Source organism: Oncorhynchus mykiss, chromosome 8 (genome assembly GCF_013265735.2).
Source record: "Oncorhynchus mykiss isolate Arlee chromosome 8, USDA_OmykA_1.1, whole genome shotgun sequence".
Taxonomy (NCBI): domain Eukaryota; kingdom Metazoa; phylum Chordata; class Actinopteri; order Salmoniformes; family Salmonidae; genus Oncorhynchus; species Oncorhynchus mykiss.
In genome coordinates this window covers 49,628,196-49,647,863 of record NC_048572.1, presented here as the reverse complement: position 1 = coordinate 49,647,863, position 19,668 = coordinate 49,628,196, and the positions used below count along the sequence as shown (strand labels likewise).

Below are 19,668 nucleotides of genomic sequence, written 5' to 3'. Positions count from 1 at the left end.
CTGTCTGGTACACCTCCTGTATGCCAACGAAGAAGGAACGTGTCCGTCCCACTAGACCTCTCAGCAAGGTGTCTGAACCACCACCGCTGTCGAGGCAAGCCTCCCCGAAGACATCCTCTCCCTAGGCCTCGATAAACTTCTCCCACCGTTAGTAGCCCCATTTCTCAACCATGGCGACGAGTGCGAAGCGAAAGCAAGAGGAGACGCATCTCAAGATGCTTCGGGAAATGACTAGCCAACCCCCGAATAGGAAGTGCTTTGATTGCGACCAGCGCGGCCCGACTTATGCCAACATGACAGTGGGTTCCTTCGTCTGTACCACCTGTTCTGGCATCTTGTAAGTACTGTGTTGATTCTATGGTTGTGTTTTTATGTGGGCTTGTTTTTAAAGCAAAATTGCGCTCTTTATTATGTGTTTTGGTGGTTTAGCCTAACGTTGGCAAGCTCCCCAACACAGCAGGTAATGCTATCCGACGTTAGCTCGAGGCCATTGGTTGGGCTGGGTCGCAAGCCCATGCTTTGTTGTAAGGAGGGGTCTCAATTCCCAATCTTTAGAAGGTCAATATTCATTTCCATACCTAGCTTGGCAACTAACTAAAGGATTGTTTGTGCCGAAAGTACTTGTCTGATAAAAGGCAAATATTTGACCAGTGTGTCAAAACGGCACGTCACGGCACCGGCGAACCTATTTCCCAATCATCTCGTCTATACCGTAGGCGTAGTTTGGGACATCCGTTGCTCACGCCTATATGTGTATAGATCGAGCAGGGATGGGCAAGTCCTCGGGGGGCCTGATTGTTGACACACTTTTTGCTCCAGCTCCTGCTAAAACACCTTACTCCAATAATCAACTAATCAAGGTATTCAGTTTAGAATGCAATTCCGTTTAATCAGGTGTGTTAGTTATAGGGCTGGGGGGAAAGTGACACAAATCAGGCCCCCAGGGATTGGCGTTTTCCATCCCTGAGATAGAGGAAGTGTATAAGTGCCAGACAGACACTGTCTTGTAGAATACATGAAATGGGGCAGTAGGTCAAGTAATGCAAATGATATGGTTCAGAGACCACAATAGGAAAGGACTTCTGACAAGACCACAATTGATGCCACAAGTGATCATCTCACGTCATATGTGAAGGCTAGGCACATGAATGCATAGCCTTATGAATCATATAATGACTTTCACTGGTGGTTTTCACTTTTGGGATGTGCCATCTGATTTCAATCACTTTTTGACCTCTTGGACATGAATGCCATAACATATAGGAGATGGAGTTTCCCAAAGTGAATATCCATGTCTTCATCACTGGACAATATACATGTTTGAGTTTGATATAATTCAAAAGCTCACAAACAGGGTTGTCAAACTTTTATATATCTATATATTTTTTTTAATTTTAACATAAATTATCTAAATGCATAAACTATTTTTTCCCCCACGTGTAGCTTAGACCTTATTTGACATCATCTGATGTGTTTGTTAGGCCTGCTATTGGTTGAAACAGCATGCTATTGGGTGTCATGGTTTGCCAGATAAGTGTACTAAAATGTGAATAAAATAGAAATGTCATCTTTGAAATGGTAGCGGAATATCAGTTTTAAATGATACTGTCAATCTTCCATAGGAAACCTATTGAAATCATAGAAATGTAGATAAAAGAATAGATATTTCAATTTAAGTTGACATTCTACGCTGAGGGGACTGGTGGCCATCTTTGTGGTAGTAATTGGAAGTAAACATTAGAATTTCAATTATGTACCAGCTAATTTGCAGTGGTCTGAAGAGAGAAATCCATTCTATGAATGTCTATGATTGAAATTACACCCGCCCTGTATTCAACAGTATGCTGTGTCTCAACAGATAGCGGGCACAATACAAACACCTCAGCTTATGTAAAATATGGTTAAAGCATATGCAAAAATGAGTTGTTTTTGATAATTGCTGCTAAAGGATAAATAGTTTGACATCCCTGTTTATATTTTCCAGTGTTAAAGACATTGATGCAAAATGGGGCAACTTTGAGCACCTCTATCTCCTAAATGTTTTGGCATTCAGGTTCAAAAAGTCACTCTCTGGCCACTTCTACCATGGGCAAATATATATGACAAGTTTTGTTCAAATATAAAGGGGGCGGTCAAAAAGTGATTGAAATCAAATGGAACAACCCTTTTGACAGTGAATGTCAGTAAATGCACAGTTTAGCTGTGAGTGTGCAGTCATGTTGTGCCTGGTCTTTGTAAACTGAATGACACCGAATACATACCCCTCCACTCCCAACTAGACGAGGGCTGAATCCCCCCCACAGAGTGAAGTCCATCTCTATGACCACCTTCACGCAACAGGAAATCGAATTCCTACAGAAACACACCAACGAGGTAATGACATGAGGTCAAGTAATGTACTAAGAAATGTGTACTTCAACCCTAGTGATCTGCAGGGAGTGCAGGCTTTTATTCCAGTTTAGCACTAACAAATCCAATTCATTCAAAGGTATTGATGATTAGTTGAGTCAGATGTGTTTGTATTGGGCTAGAACAAAATCCTGCTTACCCTGTGGGCCCCTAGGACCAGCATTGGAAAAACACTGGATTAGTGTCTTTATGCATGTCTGTCTCCTCATGTCTGCTTTCTTTATTTGAGGTTTTTTTGTTTCTCTCTAGGGAGTTTATTGGCATTCCTTTTTCTCTCGCGCTCTCTCGCCACACCCTCTCCCCAAACATTTTCTCTACTCTAGGTTTGTAAACACATCTGGTTGGGGCTGTACAATGACCGGACATTGGTTGTTCCAGACTTCCACGAACCACAGAAAGTAAAAGAATTCCTCCAGGAAAAGTACGAGAAAAAAAGATGGTGAGATGCTTCTTTTTGGTTCATTCATCTGTTCACTGAACTTCACTCACTTGCTTTCTATTGTGTTGTGTGAACTGAACATCTTCAAAAGCAGAATCATTTGATTTGCAGATCCCACAGTTTCTATTGTGATGTATTAATGTAAAATCACACTCAGAGCTCTCAATGTAAAATCTTATGAATTCACTTTAAAAAAACAAGTAACAACCCATTTTTACATGTGAACATGATTTCACCTTGGGAACTCTCCATCGATTCCACCCCTGGATGTATTTTTATTCATGGTTGTGTGCACACAGGTATGTCTCTCCAGACCAGGCTAGAACGGTAGCCACAGCCCAGGCTTCCAAGTCGGGCACCTCAGCCAGCAGCACAGGCAGCACCCCGGAGGTCCAGCCCCTGAGAACCCTGCAGCTTAACAAGACCCCACCAACGCGTCAGGTATTTCCCCATCTTCTTTCCTAACATATGACGTAGTACATCTCAGGCTAATGTGCTTTTGAGTCATTTCCTAACATATGGGGAAATCCATTTTAGGCTGATGCAAAAAAAATAATAATCATAACTTTGTCTAGGGTAAATTCAATAACTTTTTAAACTCAATCCCTTTTTCACTTCCATAGGTATTTGTAGAAGTGCACAGAAAGTGGCTTTTTAGACCTGAATGCCAAAACATTCAAGAGATAATGGTGCTCAAAGTTGACCCATTTTGCATACCCCACCATACATCCATGTCCTCATCACTGGAAAATACACTGCTCAAAAAAATAAAGGGAACACTTAAACAACACAATGTAACTCCAAGTCGATCACACTTCTGTGAAATCAAACTGTCCACTTAGGAAGCAACACTGATTGACAATACATTTCACATGCTGTTGTGCAAATGGAATAGACAACAGGTGGAAATTATAGGCAATTAGCAAGACACCCCCAATAAAGGAGTGGTTCTGCAGGTGGGGACCACAGACCACTTCTCAGTTCCTATGCTTCCTGGCTGATGTTTTGGTCACTTTTGAATGCTGGCGGTGCTTTCACTCTAGTGGTAGCATGAGAAGGAGTTTACAACCCACACAAGTGGCTCAGGTAGTACAGCTCATCCAGGATGGAACATCAATGCGAGCTGTGGCAAGAAGGTTTGCTGTGTCTGTCAGTGTAGTGTCCAGAGCATGGAGGCGCTACCAGGAGACAGGCCAGTACATCAGGAGACGTGGAGGAGGCCGTAGGAGGGCAACAACCCAGCAGCAGGACCGCTACCTCCGCCTTTGTGCAAGGAGTGACAGGGGGAGCACTGCCAGAGCACTGCAAAATGACCTCCAGCAGGCCACAAATGTGCATGTGTCTGCTCAAACGGTCAGAAACAGACTCCATGAGGGTGGTATAAGGGCCCGGTGTCCTCAGGTGGGGGTTGTGCTTACAGCCCAACACCGTGCAGGACATTTGGCATTTGCCAGAGAACACCAAGATTGGCAAATTTGCCACTGGCACCCTGTGCTCTTCACAGATGAAAGCAGGTTCACACTGAGCACGTGACAGTCTGGAGACGCCGTAGAGAACGTTCTGCTGCCTGCAACATCCTCCAGCATGACCGGTTTGGCGGTGGGTCAGTCATGGTGTGTGGTGGCATTTCTTTGGGGGGCCGCACAGCCCTCCATGTGCTCGCCAGAGGTAGCCTGACTGCCATTAGGTACCGAGATGAGATCCTCAGACCCCTTGTGAGACCATATGCTGGTGCGGTTGGCCCTGGGTTCCTCCTAATGCAAGACAATGCTAGACCTCATGTGGCTGGAGTGTGTCAGCAGTTCCTGCAGACCTGAATCCAATTGAGCACATCTGGGACATCATGTCTCGCTCCATCCACCAACGCCACGTTGCACCACAGACTGTCTAGGAGTTGGTCGATGCTTTAGTCCAGGTCTGGGAGGAGATCCCTCAGGAGACCATCCGCCACGTCATCAGGAGCATGCCCAGGCGTTGTAGGGAGGTCATACAGGCACGTGGAGGCCACACACACTACTGAGCCTCATTTTGACTTGTTTTAAGGACATTACATGAAAGTTGGATCAGCCTGTAGTGTGGTTTTCAACTTTAATTTTGAGTGTGACTCCAAATCCAGATCTCAATGGGTTTGATTTCCATTGGTTTGATTTCCATTTTGTTGTCAGCACATTCAACTATGTAAAGAAAAAAGTATTTAATAAGAATATTCCATTCATTCAGATCTAGGATGTGTTATTTTAGTGTTCCCTTTATTTTTTTGAGCAGTGTATAATGTAAAAGAAGGATAGGAACCCTCAGGGTGCCACGGTCAAATTATTTAGTATAAGCATAAGTGCCAATGCTGATAAATAGGCATAAGACAAATGTAAATAATTAATTGCATAAAATATTTATAAAAATATATATTCATGACAAGATATGAAAACAAGGAGGCATTTATTGATTGTAATCGGGCCCTGTGGGCCCTTAACCGTGCCTTTACGCGTGAATCAATCTCGTCATCTCATATCTATGCTCCCAATTTTACACTAATCTAAATTAATTCAACCTCTTGTCTTCACCCTCCTTATCATTCAGTTAGGCCTAATTTGAATTCAGTTGAAGTAATGTGCACAATTATCAGTTTCTGTCACCCACGCATCCATTTAACCTACGTCATTCATTCGGTGAGGAGAGAGAGAGAGACATAAGTGCCTGGCTAGGTACCAACGTCCTACAGCGCATTTACCTTGAAATAGGTGTGGAGAGAGAACAACTGGGATAAAGCTTAAAGTACTGTACTTCTGTTTGTTTTAATCACCTTCTGACAACTGAGCAATGTAAAATACAGACATTTAGGAAAAGGGAAGGAGCAGTACGTTGCTTTTTTCTACCCCAATTTGTTTTATTTATTTACAAAATCAATCATCTGTGGCCGTTGGCATTAGCGGTTCTAGTGTTGACATTCGACGGTGGTCGGACCGGTGGTCATCTTTTGTTGTAGTGATTCAAATTAAACTTGTACCAGCTAATTTGCAGTGGTCTGAAGGGATGGGTCCATTCTATTATTTCTGTGATTGAAATGAAACCCACCCTGTATTTAAGAGCAAGTTTCAACTGATGGTGGGTACAACACAACGTCAGATGATGTGAAATAGGGTCTAAGCTACAGTACAACATTAGCAATTTTAGATACTTTATTAAAGGTCTAAAATGTTGCTTATTTTTAAACCCTGGTCATTATAAACTCTGGGGAAAAAAGAAACGTCCCTTTTTCAGGGCCCTGTCTTTCAAAGATAATTCGTAAAAATCCAAATAACTTCACAGATCTTCATTGTAAAGGGTTTACACACTGTTTCCCATGCTTGAACATGCACTTGTGGAACGGTCGTTTAGACACTAACAGCTCACAGACGGTAGGCAATTAATGTCACAGTTATGAAAACTTAGGACGCTAAAGAGGCCTTTCTACTGACTCTGGATAACACTAAAAGAAAGATGCCCAGGGTCCCTGCTCATCTGCGTGAACGTGCCTTACGCATGCGGCAAGGAGGCATGAGGACTGCAGATGTGGCCAGGGCAATACATTGCAATGTCCGTACTGTGAGACGTCTAAGACAGAGCTTCAGGGAGACAGGACGGACATCTGATCGTCCTCGCAGTGGCAGACCACGTATAAGAACACCTGCACAGGATCGGTACATCCAAACATCACACCAGCGGGTAAGGGACAGGATGGCAACAACAACTGCCCGAGTTACACCAGGAACGCACAATCCCTCCATCAGTGCTCAGACTGTCCGCAATAGGCTGAGAGAGGCTGGACTGAGGGCTTGTAGGCCTATTGTAAGGCAAGTCCTCACCAGACATCACCGGCAACAACGTCGCATATGGGCACAAACCCACCGTCTCTGGACCAGACAGGACTGGCAAAAAGTGGCAGCCACTGACGAGTCACGGTTTTGTCTCACCGTGGGTGATGGCCCGATTTGCGTTTATCATTGAAGGAATGAGCCTTACACTGAGGCCTGTACTCTGGAGCGGGATCGAGGTGGAGGGTCCATCATGGTCTGGGGCGGTGTGTCACAGCCTCATCGGACTGAGCTTGTAGTCATTGCAGGCAATCTCAACACTGTGCGTTACAGGGAAGACATCCTCCTCCCTCATGTGGTACCCTTCCTGCAGGCTCATCCTGACATGAACCTCCAACTTGACAATGCCACCAGCCATACTGCTAGTTTTGTGTGTGATTTCCTACAAGACAGGAATGTCAGTGTTCTGCCATGACCAGCAAAGACCCCGGATCTCAATCCCATTGAGCATGTCTGGGACCTGTTGGATCGGAGGCTGAGGGCTAGTGCCATTCCCCCCAGAAATGTCCGGGAACTTGCAGGTGCCTTGGTGGAAGAGTGGGGTAACATCTCACAGCAAGAACTGGCAAACCTGGTGTAGTCCATGAGGAGGAGATGAACTGCAGTACTTAATGCAGCTGGTGGCCACACCAGATACTGTTACTTTTGATTTTGAACCCCCCCTTTGTTCAGGGACACACTATTACATTCCTGTTAGTCACATGTCTGTGGAACTTGTTCAGTTTATGCCTCAGTTGTTGAATCTTGTTATGTTCATAAAAATATTTACACATGTTAAGTTTGCTGAAAATAAACGCAGTTGACAGTGAGAGGACGTTGCTTTTTTTTCTGAGTTTAAAAGTCAATGGGTGCTACCCAATGTCCCCAGTTATTTTTCTTTAAAGCATGCTGTCATTCTTCATGCCCTTCCATCTCTCTCTCCCTCTCTCTGCCAGTCGCCGGTGGTGGTTCGCTCCCAGGCCTATCCTATAGTTCAGGAGAAGAAGTTTGACCTCCTATCTGACCTGGGTGGAGACATCTTTGCCACTCCGCCCTCTCAGGCTGCCAGCAACTCCAACTTTGCCAACTTTGCACATTTCCCGAGCCAGTCAGGTAATGAGTGGGAATGGCCTTCACTCAAACTAACTTCAGTTTCAGCCAAATTTCCACTTAGTCGTGCAATAATGTCAATGAAGTGAAAATTTTACTTAAATGGCAGTTCAGGAGTTTCCCAGTATTGAGTTGATTTGAAATGTTTGTCTTCAATGAGACAACATCATATCTTGAGGGCTTGGAAATGATCAGTTATAAAAAGTAGTGTAAGAAGACTTAACACGCTATTATAATGTGTTTGTGTTAAATCATTGTCATCTGCCCCTCCTCCCATGTACCATAATGCCATTATGATTTCCACATTCCTCACGTTGTCAGTGTTTTGTTTCCTCCTCTGTGGTTTGCAGCGACTCAGGTTAGCTCAAACGCCGACTTTGCCAACTTTGAGGCGTTTGGCAACTCTGGAGTACCTTCACATTTCAGCACCTCACCCCCCTCACAGTCCTTTGCATCAGGTACCCCTGGGTCCCATTCTCATACATTCCCTCTTATTTACATTATATCTGTTCCAAGCCCAACAGGGGCACAGCATGTTATCTTATTTTTGTGTGTTAGTGTCCATGTCCATTGCCATGTGTGTATATTGACCCCTGTGTATGTCTCTCTCGCTCTCTGTAGGGCGAGGTGTCCCAGTGCCGTCGGTGGCCGGTGCTGCACCGGCTCCGTCCCAGCTGGGCACTTCAGCAGAGGACCGCTACGCTGCTCTTGCTGAGCTGGACAACGAGCTGAGCTCTTCGGCCCCCACAGGGAGCAGTGTCCAGGGGTGAGAGACAGACGCCACTTTAAAAACTTGGCACTAAAAATAGGTTTTAGATATGCACAAACTAACACTGCCTCTGGATCTTGCTAAAAAAGTGTTTTTTTTTTATGATTCAATGCGGTAACAAATTGATTCATGTTATGTATTTATGTGAATCTAGGAATATGTTTGGAGCTGTGTTGGGAACCTCGCCTGCCCAGACTCAGTCAGTATTACCCAGCATGCATGTGCAGCAAGGCTTTGGAGGTGAGTGGATTGTGTTACATATTCCTGAACATTGAGTTCTGAAATGGGTGACCCTCAAATGTAATGAAAACATGATGTAATGTCCTGTTTCAGCCATCCCGTCCAATAATCCATTTGTTGCCGCCGCCCCGGATATGGCCACCAACCCCTTCCAGACTAATGGTATAGCACCGGCCGTGTGTGTGAGAGAGAGAGCACGTGAAAGTACATAAATACATGCATAACGTGTGTGTGGTTGAAGTCAGAAGTATGAACACAAGCATGCTTAAAGGACATGTTTGGGCCTCTGCCAGTGAATGCGTGTCAATTTGTCTGAAATAGCATTGTTTGATATCAGTAGATACTGTACATTGAAAGGTACGGTTGTGTACCACTGTGTTTGTGGTACTCACTCCGCCCTTCCTGTTTCGTAGCCTCGTTTGGCACAGGCTCTATGAGTATGCCTGCTGGCTTTGGGAACCCCTCCTCTTACTGCCTCCCGACCAGTTTCAGTGGGACATTCCAGCAGCCCTTCCCTGGCCAGGCCCCTTGCCCTTACACCCAGCCGGGGGCCTACCACCCCCAGCAACCCAACGGTAAGTAGTGTGCCCTCGTCTCCTTAGTAGTTTCACCCATAACACAATATAGTTTGGACTTTACTTCAAAGCTGTGATTTCCCCCCTCCCTCCCCCCACCAAATATTGTGTTTTGACTCACCAAATGTTTCAAATTTTCTTGTGGCCCTCCACTATAAACAAAGGTTGTTTTTCTGGCAGGTATCCCTGTAACAACGGTAAATGTAATAACTTTTCTGTTTGAAATAAATTTTAGATTTTTTTCTTATGTAATAAAACCAGTAAATGTTAAAGCTTGCTGGTAATCGTAATACATTGTGGAATGATAAGATAACTTTTGCTGCTAAATCTAAACATGTCATCTACAATAGTTCCCTGCTAATAATTAGTCCCCAGGACGTCACAAAATGGTCGCCAGGACGTTGTCATAGTCCCCTGGCGGTCTTGTATGGTTCCTTTTTTTGTCTAGTTCCGTGTTTGTCCGGGGAACGTCACCTGATTCTCAAATAAACGAATATTATATTTTGTTCAGTATAGTTTGTATTGAGCTGCATGGTTGCTGGTGTTACTGACTGTGTTGGTTCTGTGCAGCACATGACTTTGATAGCCTCTACTGAACTGAAGCCAAGGTTGTTAGCTTGTGTTACCTTGTAATGGCAGTCTTCAGGTTTCATGCAAGGTTACTCAGCATGTTCATTTGACACCCAATTGCCCTGGTGCCATCCAGATCGGCCAAACCGATTTTGAAATCGTTCGAATACTTTGGGTGTTTGCTTGAGCCTTCCTGGAGTGCCGGATTAATGGTTTTAGCACTAGTCCATGTCCATTAAAAACGAGGGAAATAACACAGACATTGTTATTACATGACCAGTTGAAGTTATGCTTCATGAAATAAAGTTGCTACTGTCCTGGTGACCTGACATAATAACCACCGGATAACATAATAAGCTTGATTTAATAAGGATCAAATAAAGTGGTGTGTGAGTGAGTGAGTGAGACTATGCATGTGGGTACATTTCAATGTGTGCTTGTGAGTGTCTATGTATTCCTGTATGAGTTGTTTGTGTTGTGATTGGCACTAGGTGGTGGTATGTACATCAAAATGAGGGTAGTAGTACAAAACATTGATTTTGGTATGTTATTACATGTTTGGTTGAAGTTATTACATTATTCATGAAGTTGTTACTCACCGGTTAATGTAATAACCACCGGTTAACGTAATAACTTTACAATTTAGCAGAAAAAGTCAACTTTACCGTTCAACATTTTATTACGTTTACCAGCAAGTTATTACATTTACCAGGTTTATTAAAAAAAATTAAAAAAATGGAAAAGTTATTACTAAGGTTAAATAGTAAATAGACCATTCAGCCAGATTTTTTTTCTCTGCATGGACAGGCCCTGGTGGATACCCAGTCTACGGGCAGACCAAGCCCTCCATGACCCCCTTTGGGCAGCCCATGGCTGGGCCGGGGATGACCAATAACCCATTCATGGTGAGCAGCTCGAAGCTTGTGTGTGCGTTTCCAGATCATGTTGTGGGACCGAAGGACGCATTGTGGTCTTTAACAGTAATACTTGTCATACCAGTGTGAAACACTTTGACATAACACATACAAGTCTGAATTTACATACACATGCAACTTCTGCATGGGTCCAATGTAAAAACACCTATGTGGGCGGTCACCCATGCTGCTGCACTCTCTCTGCTAACTTCATGGATGAGTTTGGAAGTCATGCTGATGGTGATGTTATTTTACGATATTGATGAACCATTTGTTTTGAACCAGGCGGGAGCCCCGGCTGGATCCTACCCTGCTGGAGGCTCTTCCACCAACCCCTTCCTGTAGTGCGCCTATCTCCTCGTCAACACCACCAGGGGGCAGCATGCAGCACCTATTCAATGCACCGGCTCCGTCACACCCTGTGATGTGAACGTACAGTTCTGAAACTCTGAATTCAAGTTTTTATTAAAAGCTTAGTTTATGACACTATAAAGGACTATGGGATTTGGGACTGCCATGGAATGATGCCCTTGGACTAAATACATTCTCTATTCATTTATTTTTTTTGTTCATTTGACAGCTCTTTATTGTGCATATCGGCATTTGTAATCACATTAAAATACAAGGTATAATAAGGACTTGACATGGTTGGGCAACATTATGGATGTGCCACTATGTTTGTACCAGTGTGTTTATAGGATAACAATCAGGGTTGTATACAAGTCTAGGAGGGAACTGAGGTGACGTGAAGAGTTTTTGCCTCGAATTATGTGAATTATCAGGCTGGCAGAGGAGATATGCACCTAATTCTATTTGAGGGGCTACTGGTAGTCAAATTCAGTATAATTTAATTCCGTGTAAAATAAACTATGTAATGTGTAACGGTTTCAATGGGCATGACGCCTCCGCCTGTAGGTATGGCATCCGGGAAAGGGACTTTTATTTGGTCCATAATTATTACCACTATTACTGAACGTGGCCCTGTTCTTATTAGGCTCAAAACACCATATAGTGCTATCCCAAGGCGTTGCAACAGCATTTTGCCTAGCGGTTTACAAAACCGTTGAATAACCTTGAATACAACCCAGGTCTTTTACCCTTACTCTTTTTTTTATTTATTTGTTACTAGGATAAGTCCCAAGTGTAACAACAGCCCAAACACACTAACGTTAGCTAGTTTTGAGACCGTTTGGAAAGGGAACAAATGCCTGGTGAAAAAAAAAAAGAGACCCCAGACTCCAGCACTAGCCGTTTGGATGACAGGCAGGTGTCTACTGCAGCACAAAAAGAGAGGGAAGGAGAGTAGGGAATAGAGAGGAAAGGTTCTTGTGCTCTCAGCGAGCCCTCTCCATGTAACCTGACCCGCATGTGTGTAAAAACACCTGAGAAGTTTGTTTTTATTTGGAGAGATGGTTACTTGTGGCACCCAATCACTTTTAATGAATTTAAACGTTACTTGCCATTACAGGAATATGTAAGTCAATGTGTACATATATAAATATATGTATAAATATTAAAGATTTTTAACTACAATATGCTTTTGATTCAAATGTTTTCATTTAGAATTCCCTATCCCCATTACGTAACGATGCGGGGGTAAAATCACAGGGGAAGCCAAAAAAAAGCCATATTACAAATGTGTTGTGATCATTGCGTTGTTTGCTTTATAACCTGTTAGTTCATATGCCTTGCGATAGTGATAGGCCTATATGCAGGGCATTTGGAAAGTATTCAGACCCCTTGACTTTTTCCACATTTTATTACCTTATTCTAAAATGAATTACATTTTTCCCTCAATCTACGCGCAATACACCATAATGACAAAGCAAAAACAGGTTTTTAGACATTTGTGAAAATGTATAAGTATTCAGACCCCTATGTTGAAGCACCTTTTGGCAGGGATTACACAGCCTATTGTCTTCTTGTGTATGATGCTACAAGCTTGGCACACCTGTATTTGGTGAGTTCCTTCCATTCTCTGCAGATCCTTTCAAGCTCTGTCAGGTTGGATGGGGAGTGTCGCTGCGCAGCTATTTTCAGGTCTCCAGAGATATTCGATCGGGTTGAAGTCCGGGCTCTGGTTGGGCCACTCAAGGATGTTCAGAGATTGTCCCTAAGCCACTCCTGCGTTGTCTTGGCGTGTGCTTGTGGTTGTTGTTCTGTTGGAAGGTGAACCTTCGCCCCAATCTGAGGCCCTGAGTGCTCTGGTGCACAAGGATCTCTCTTTACTTTGCTCCGTTCATCTTTCCCTCAATCCTGACTAGTCTCCCAATCCCTTCCACTGGAAAAACATCCCCACAGCATGATGCTGCCACCACCATGCTTCACCATAGGGATGGTACCAGGTTTCCTCCAGATGTAACACTTGCCATTCAGGCCAAAGAGTTTAATCTATGTTTCATCAGACCAGATAATCTTGTTTCTCATGGTCTGAGAGTCCTTTTACTGAGGAGTGGCTTCCGTCTGGCCACTCTACAATAAATGCCTGATTTAGTTGTCCTTCTGGAAGGTTCTCCCATCTCCACAGAGGAACTCTGGAGCTCTAATTTGTGGTCACCTCCCTGACCCATCTCCCCTGATTGTTAAGTTTAGGACAACAGCTCTAGGAAGATGTCTTGGTGGTTCCAAACTTCTTCCATTTAAGAATGATGGAGGCCACTGTGTTCTTGGGGACCTTCAATGCTGCAGAAATGTTTTGGTACCCTTCTCCAGATCTGTGCTTTGACACTATCCTGTCTCGGAGCTCTCCGGACAATTCCTTCGACCTCGTGGCTTGGTTTTTGCTCTGACATGCACTGTCAACTGTGGGACCTTATATAGACAGGAGTGTGCCTTTCCAAATCATGTCCAATCAATTGAATTTACCACAGGTGGACTCCAATCAAGTTGGATAAACATCTAAGGATGTTCAAAGGAAACAGGATGTATCTGAAATCAATTTCAAATCTCATAGCAAAGGGTCTGAGTCCAGTTTATTTAATACATTTGCAAAATAATCTAAAAACCTGTTTTCGCTTTGTCATTATGGGGTATTTATTGTGTGTAGATTGAGATTATTTGTTTTTTAAATCCATTTTAGAATAAGGCTGTAACGTAACAAAATGTGAAAAAGGGAAGGAGTCTGAAAACTTTCCAATTTTACTGTATAGTCCAATAAGCAACTAATTATGAAAACACTGAGAAATATTGACTTTTCATCAATTACAAATTACATGACCCTCCCCTGGAATAGGGATGGAAATGTTCTCTTAGGTGTGGGAATGTTTGTTTTTAGCTGGGTCACTGCCCACCCTGCTCACTACTAGCTAGGTAGATAGTAGTGAAATAAGCCTATGCCCTCGAGTAAAGCAAATTACCATGCTAAAAATAACTGCATTGATTGTAACCCAATCAACCCCTGATTAAATTACTCTATTACGGTCGGCTAAGTCAGGCAGCGCCTGCTTGGTCGGCTAAGTCAGGCAGCGCCTGCTTGGTCGGCTAAGTCAGGCAGCGCCTGCTTGGTCGGCTAAGTCAGGCAGCGCCTGCTTGGTCGGCTAAGTCAGGCAGCGCCTGCTTGGTCGGCTAAGTCAGGCAGCGCCTGCTTGGTCGGCTAAGTCAGGCAGCGCCTGCTTGGTCGGCTAAGTCAGGCAGCGCCTGCTTGGTCGGCTAAGTCAGGCAGCGCCTGCTTGGTCGGCTAAGTCAGGCAGCGCCTGCTTGGTCGGCTAAGTCAGGCAGCGCCTGCTTGGTCGGCTAAGTCAGGCAGCGCCTGCTTGGTCGGCTAAGTCAGGCAGCGCCTGCTTGGTCGGCTAAGTCAGGCAGCGCCTGCTTGGTCGGCTAAGTCAGGCAGCGCCTGCTTGGTCGGCTAAGTCAGGCAGCGCCTGCTTGGTCGGCTAAGTCAGGCAGCGCCTGCTTGGTCGGCTAAGTCAGGCAGCGCCTGCTTGGTCGGCTAAGTCAGGCAGCGCCGCAGCCATCATAAAGTTCAGGAAGGAGACGTGTTCTGTCTCCTAGAGATGAATGTACTTTGGTGCGAAAAGTGCAAATCAATCCCAAAACAACAGCAAAGGACCTTGTGAAGATGCTGGAGGAAACGGGTCCATAAGTATCAATATCCACAGTAAAACGAGTCCTATATCGACATAACCTGAAAGGCCGCTCAGCAAGGAAGAAGCCTGCTCCAAAACAGCCATAAAAAAGCCAGACTACGGGTTGCAACTGCCCATGGGGACAAAGGTCGTACTTTTTGGAGAACTGTCCTCTGGTCTGATGAAACAAAAATGGAACTGCTTGGCCATAATGACCATTGTTTTGTTTGGAGGGAAAAGGGGGAGGCGTGCAAGCTGAAGAACACCATCCCAACCGTGAAGCACAGGGGTGGCAGCATCATATTGTGTGGGTGCTTTGCTGCAGGAGGGACTGGGGCACTTCACAAAATAGGTGACGACATGAGGCAGGAAGATTGTGGCTATATTGAAGCAACATCTCAAGACATCATTCAGGAAGTTTAAGCTTGATCACAAGTGGGTCTTCCAAATGGACAATGACCCCAAGCATGCTTCCAATTAGGCAATTAAGGTCACAGTTATGAAAACGTAGGACACCTTAGTGGCCTTTTTACTGACTCTGAAAAACACCAAAATAAATATGCCCAGGGTCTTTGCTCATCTGCGTGAACGTGCCTTCGGCATGCTGCAAGGAGGCATGAGGACTGCAGATGTGGCCAGGGAAATAAATTGCATTGTCTGTACTGTGAGATGCCTAAGACAGTGCTACAGGGAGACAGGACGGACAGCTGATCGTTCTCACAGTGGCAGGCCACGTGTAACAACACCTGCACAGGATCGGAACATCCGAACATCACACCTGCGGGACAGGTACAGGAGTTACACCAGGAACGCACAATCTCTCCATCAGTGCTCAGACTGTCCGCAATAGGCTGAGAGGCTGGACTGAGGGCTTGTAGGCCTGGTGTAAGGCAGGTCCTCACCAGACATCACCAGCAACAACGTCGCCTATGGGCACAAACCCACCGTCTCTGGACCAGACAAGACTGCCAAAAAGTGCTCTTTACTGACGAGTCGCGGTTTTGTCTCACCAGGGGTGATGGTCGGATTCGCGTTTATCGTCTAAGGAATTAGAGTTACTCTGAGGCCTGTACTCAGGAGCGGGATCGATTTGGAGGTGGAGGGTCCGTCATGGTCTGGGGGGGGGGGGGGGGGGCGTGTCACAGCATCATCAGACTGAGCTTGTTGTCATTGCAAGCAATCTCAATGCTGTGCGTTACAGGGAAGACATCCTCCTCCGTCATGTGGTAGCCTTCCTGCAGGCTCATCCTGACATGACCCTCCAGCATGACAATGCCACCAGCCAAATGTGCGGGAACTTGTAGGTGCCTTGGTGGAAGAGTGCTGTATCATTCCACCAGATACTGACTGTTACCCCCCCCCCTGTTCAGGGACACATTATTCCATTTCTGTTAGTCACATGTCTGTGGAACTCGTTCAGTCTATGTCTCAGTTGTTGAATCTTGTTATGTTCATACAAATATTTACACGTTAGGTTTGCTGAAAATGAAACGCAGTTGACAGTGAGTTTAGCTAGTTAGGATAACCCTTTACTAGTTAGACATTTTACGATTCAGGGTGTGTTCTTAAATCCAATCTGGAGTGCCAGAGTGTGCTTCTAAATTCAGAGCATTGTCAGTGTCCTTTTGTAAATTCAGAGCATTTCGCTCTCATAGCGCACACTGGATGCTCGAGCCGAGGAGTGTGGTTGATTTGAGCATTCTGACCTTACTTCGGCAGTCAAGCACCCAAGCTAACGTTGCTCGCTACTTCCAGACACAAATGGGAGTGACCATTTTACTCGCCCTATCAGAGTTGGTTAGGCAGTTTTCATGTAATCCCGAGTGTTGGTGACTACCTGTTGCTGGCAACAATTTAATGCTTTTTTTGCCTACGTTAACTGACACCGGACATATTCAACCGGTGTTGAGCGCTCATAAATTCATTACTCTGCGCTCTGGTAGCTCAGACGAGTGCTCTGAAATCGGAGTAGATAGCCAGAGCGAATTTACCCGAATGTCCATTGAGAATGTACAACGACTATACCATTTAGCTAAGATTTACGGGAATTGTCAAGTCAATAAACGTTGGGTAGTTAGTTTATAGTCAATATACTGGCAAGTTTGATGTGTGAGTAGACAACTAACGTTAGCTAGCTAACATACCTGTACATACTGCTGTAATGATATGCTTTGTGATTCATAAGGACAGCTTAGCTAACAAATTGTCAGCCAACATAGCATGTAAGGTTACTTATTTGAAAAGTAATTACTTTATTACATTGCTCAACATTTTGTTAGTTAAAGCAATTCATTTTTATCCGCTATCGTTGGATTTAGGCTGCATATTTTCTTCAAATCTGCAAATTATGTGAAGCCACGCCCATTTACTGCAGAATTGCATTATGGACCCTAAAGTACGGAAATGGTGTTCTCTGCGTTTATACTTCATTTTTTTGGGCGGTTAGAGTGAGTAGTACTACCTGGAGCGTCTGTCAGATTTTGCTTGTGTGGTTTAAACCCCTGATGATTATTTAACTGAATGATTGACCGCAAACCCTTGTCTCTGTCCCTAACCACTGTTCTTTGTGTGTCTGTCAGCTATGTGGTTTGGAGGTGTTCTGGGTGCAAGTGGTGCGGGGCCACTTTGGCTCTGTGTTGGCCAAGCTGCGGACACTGATCAGCCGCAGGAGGCAGAGGAGCCAGCAACAGCAACTCTGTACAGACCCAGAGAGCTATGATGTATAACATCGTGGTGGAGCGCAGAGACCCCGCTGCTGATATAGAGCCAGGTTCCGAGCAACGCTGAGGCGGAGCAGTTCTGTAAAGACATGCGGCGCTGTGTGGTGACTGGGTCAGAGTGTGTCACAGGGGGACTCAGGTTACGGAAGAGGGGACTGGAGCTCTGATTCGGGGACCTCATTGAAATTATTTTTTTTGGTTGATATTTTCACTCTATATAGATTCCTTGAGGTTTCCATGCAAAAAGGACTAGAGGTTGGGATTGGTCTCGGATGGAGACTGTACAAGTCATTTTTGACAAATATGATGACTGCTGAATGTTTGATAAATGAATGTTATGTTAACAAACTAGGCTGCTGCTTTTGGATGGAAATTTGATGCTGCTACCCAGCATCCATGTTTGTTTGTGTTTCATCTTTCAATCAGTACAGTGGCTGTGTTGGAAGAGGGTCAGTTGTCTTGCAGCAAAGGATGTTGTGGCAATGATTGGAGATGTTAACATGCATTTTTAGCTGCTGTTGCTATGTTGCACATGTGCGACAGTCTTATGTCCTATACATTATTGCACGAGCAGTACTACCATTTGGTGGAATGATTCAGGGAGTGCATGTTTCTGAAAATAAAATGATAAAACCCTGTACCTCTCAGCTGTGTCCATAACATAACTTTATTCCTCATTTATTTTGTAAATGTATATTTGAAATGTACATGCATGTTTACAATATCACAATATTTTAAACATTCTCATGACCTAGGCCTATATTCCATTGAATATCCTTATCTAGGCTAAACAACTTGAGGACCAAGAGGTCCAATAATTGTAACATCCTCAATATTTATTTATTAATGAACATGTACATGGTAGTAGCTAACAATAGGGAAAGTGATTCAGCCTGACTTCCATTCCACTTATGGATATTCACTGTCACTAACCCTCCTGATGCAGGTCGGGTGTCCTCTCTCTCACATACACATAGCACAGGCCTACTTGCTTGACCTACTGTTAAATATGGTAATGTTGCTATGCTGAGAGGCAGGTGTTGACTGAACAATTTATTCCACTAAGCCAATCGATTTGTAGGCAGTTGATAAAGAATTTATAAATGCATGAAGAGGGTGACACGTGACAGAAAAGGTGGAAGAATGATGGAGAAGATAACAGTTACCTGAAGCAAAGGGCTAGCAACCACGGCTCCCATAGATAGACAGCCATAGTTGTTGGCAGTGGCACCATTGCCTGGGTTTGGTGAATTCCCAATTTGTTTTTCACCGCTGTGACCTGACAATCAGACACTAAGCGATGTCCAATGACTCCAACTATGATGTGGATCTGACAGCTGCCTGACTTGCTGGGTCCTCTTTGACTTCCAGGTGTTTCTGGGCCATGGCGTGGGCATCACCCTCATGACCCTCAACATCTACCTGTCCATCCTGCGGCTACTCCACTACCCATCGCTTGTACTTCACATTCAGGCTGACGGCCTAAACCGGCATAAACCCGGACGACGGTGGGCCAATTGGGCCGCACTATGGGACTCCCAATCACAGCCGGTTGTGATACAGTCTGGTTGCATTGACTGAAAATATGTAGTCGAAACCCGCTGCATGCCTCAAAAATGGATTTATTGCCATTTTTTTCTGTGGTCTTAATATTTTTGGAGAGTATTCACAGTGCAAATTATAGAACGTGTTACCAATTCAATACATTTTTATAATCAATGATTTCCTCATTTTTATGCAATTAAAGGCCCAGTACAAGGTCAGAAAGTTATATCTAAATCTGAAATGTCATAGACTACAAATCGCAAGAATAGATCACTCTGGGGTCAGGTGTTAAAATAATGTGTAATTTAGGCTATTAAACACAACTATGCTTCAAGTGATAATTAGGCAGGTCTGGTGCTGGAAAAGATTGCAGATTTCCCCCATATTTTCTTTTCTTTTTGTAGTTCCAGTAGTTAGCTACACTGCTACATGGCAAAAAGTTCTTAACTACTGAAAACACTAACAAGATTTCAATTTAGTTCA

At 44.3% G+C, this 19,668-nt stretch overlaps 1 protein-coding gene and 1 long non-coding RNA gene across 3 annotated transcripts; both read left to right on the top strand.

Annotated features, from left to right (window-relative positions):
- The first annotated feature begins 15 nt into the window (after positions 1-15).
- Positions 16-12,389, top strand: LOC110530006 (arf-GAP domain and FG repeat-containing protein 1). 2 transcript variants are annotated; one of them, XM_021612756.2, is made up of 12 exons: positions 16-337; positions 2,280-2,373; positions 2,733-2,848; positions 3,148-3,289; positions 7,635-7,791; positions 8,139-8,246; positions 8,410-8,554; positions 8,712-8,797; positions 8,891-8,959; positions 9,211-9,372; positions 10,750-10,847; positions 11,142-12,389. In XM_021612756.2, the coding sequence occupies exons 1-12, from the start codon at positions 171-173 to the stop codon at positions 11,199-11,201; spliced, it is 1,404 nt and encodes a 467-aa protein (XP_021468431.2). In that variant the 5' UTR covers positions 16-170; the 3' UTR covers positions 11,202-12,389. The 2 variants fall into 2 exon arrangements, with proteins under 2 accessions (XP_021468431.2, XP_036841446.1); XM_036985551.1 differs by lacking the exon at positions 8,139-8,246.
- Positions 12,390-17,094: 4,705 nt separating this feature from the next.
- LOC110530005 lies at positions 17,095-18,287 on the top strand. The gene is made up of 2 exons (XR_002474470.2): positions 17,095-17,367; positions 17,500-18,287. It is a non-coding gene; the product is annotated as an uncharacterized LOC110530005 (long non-coding RNA).
- Positions 18,288-19,668: the final 1,381 nt, after the last annotated feature.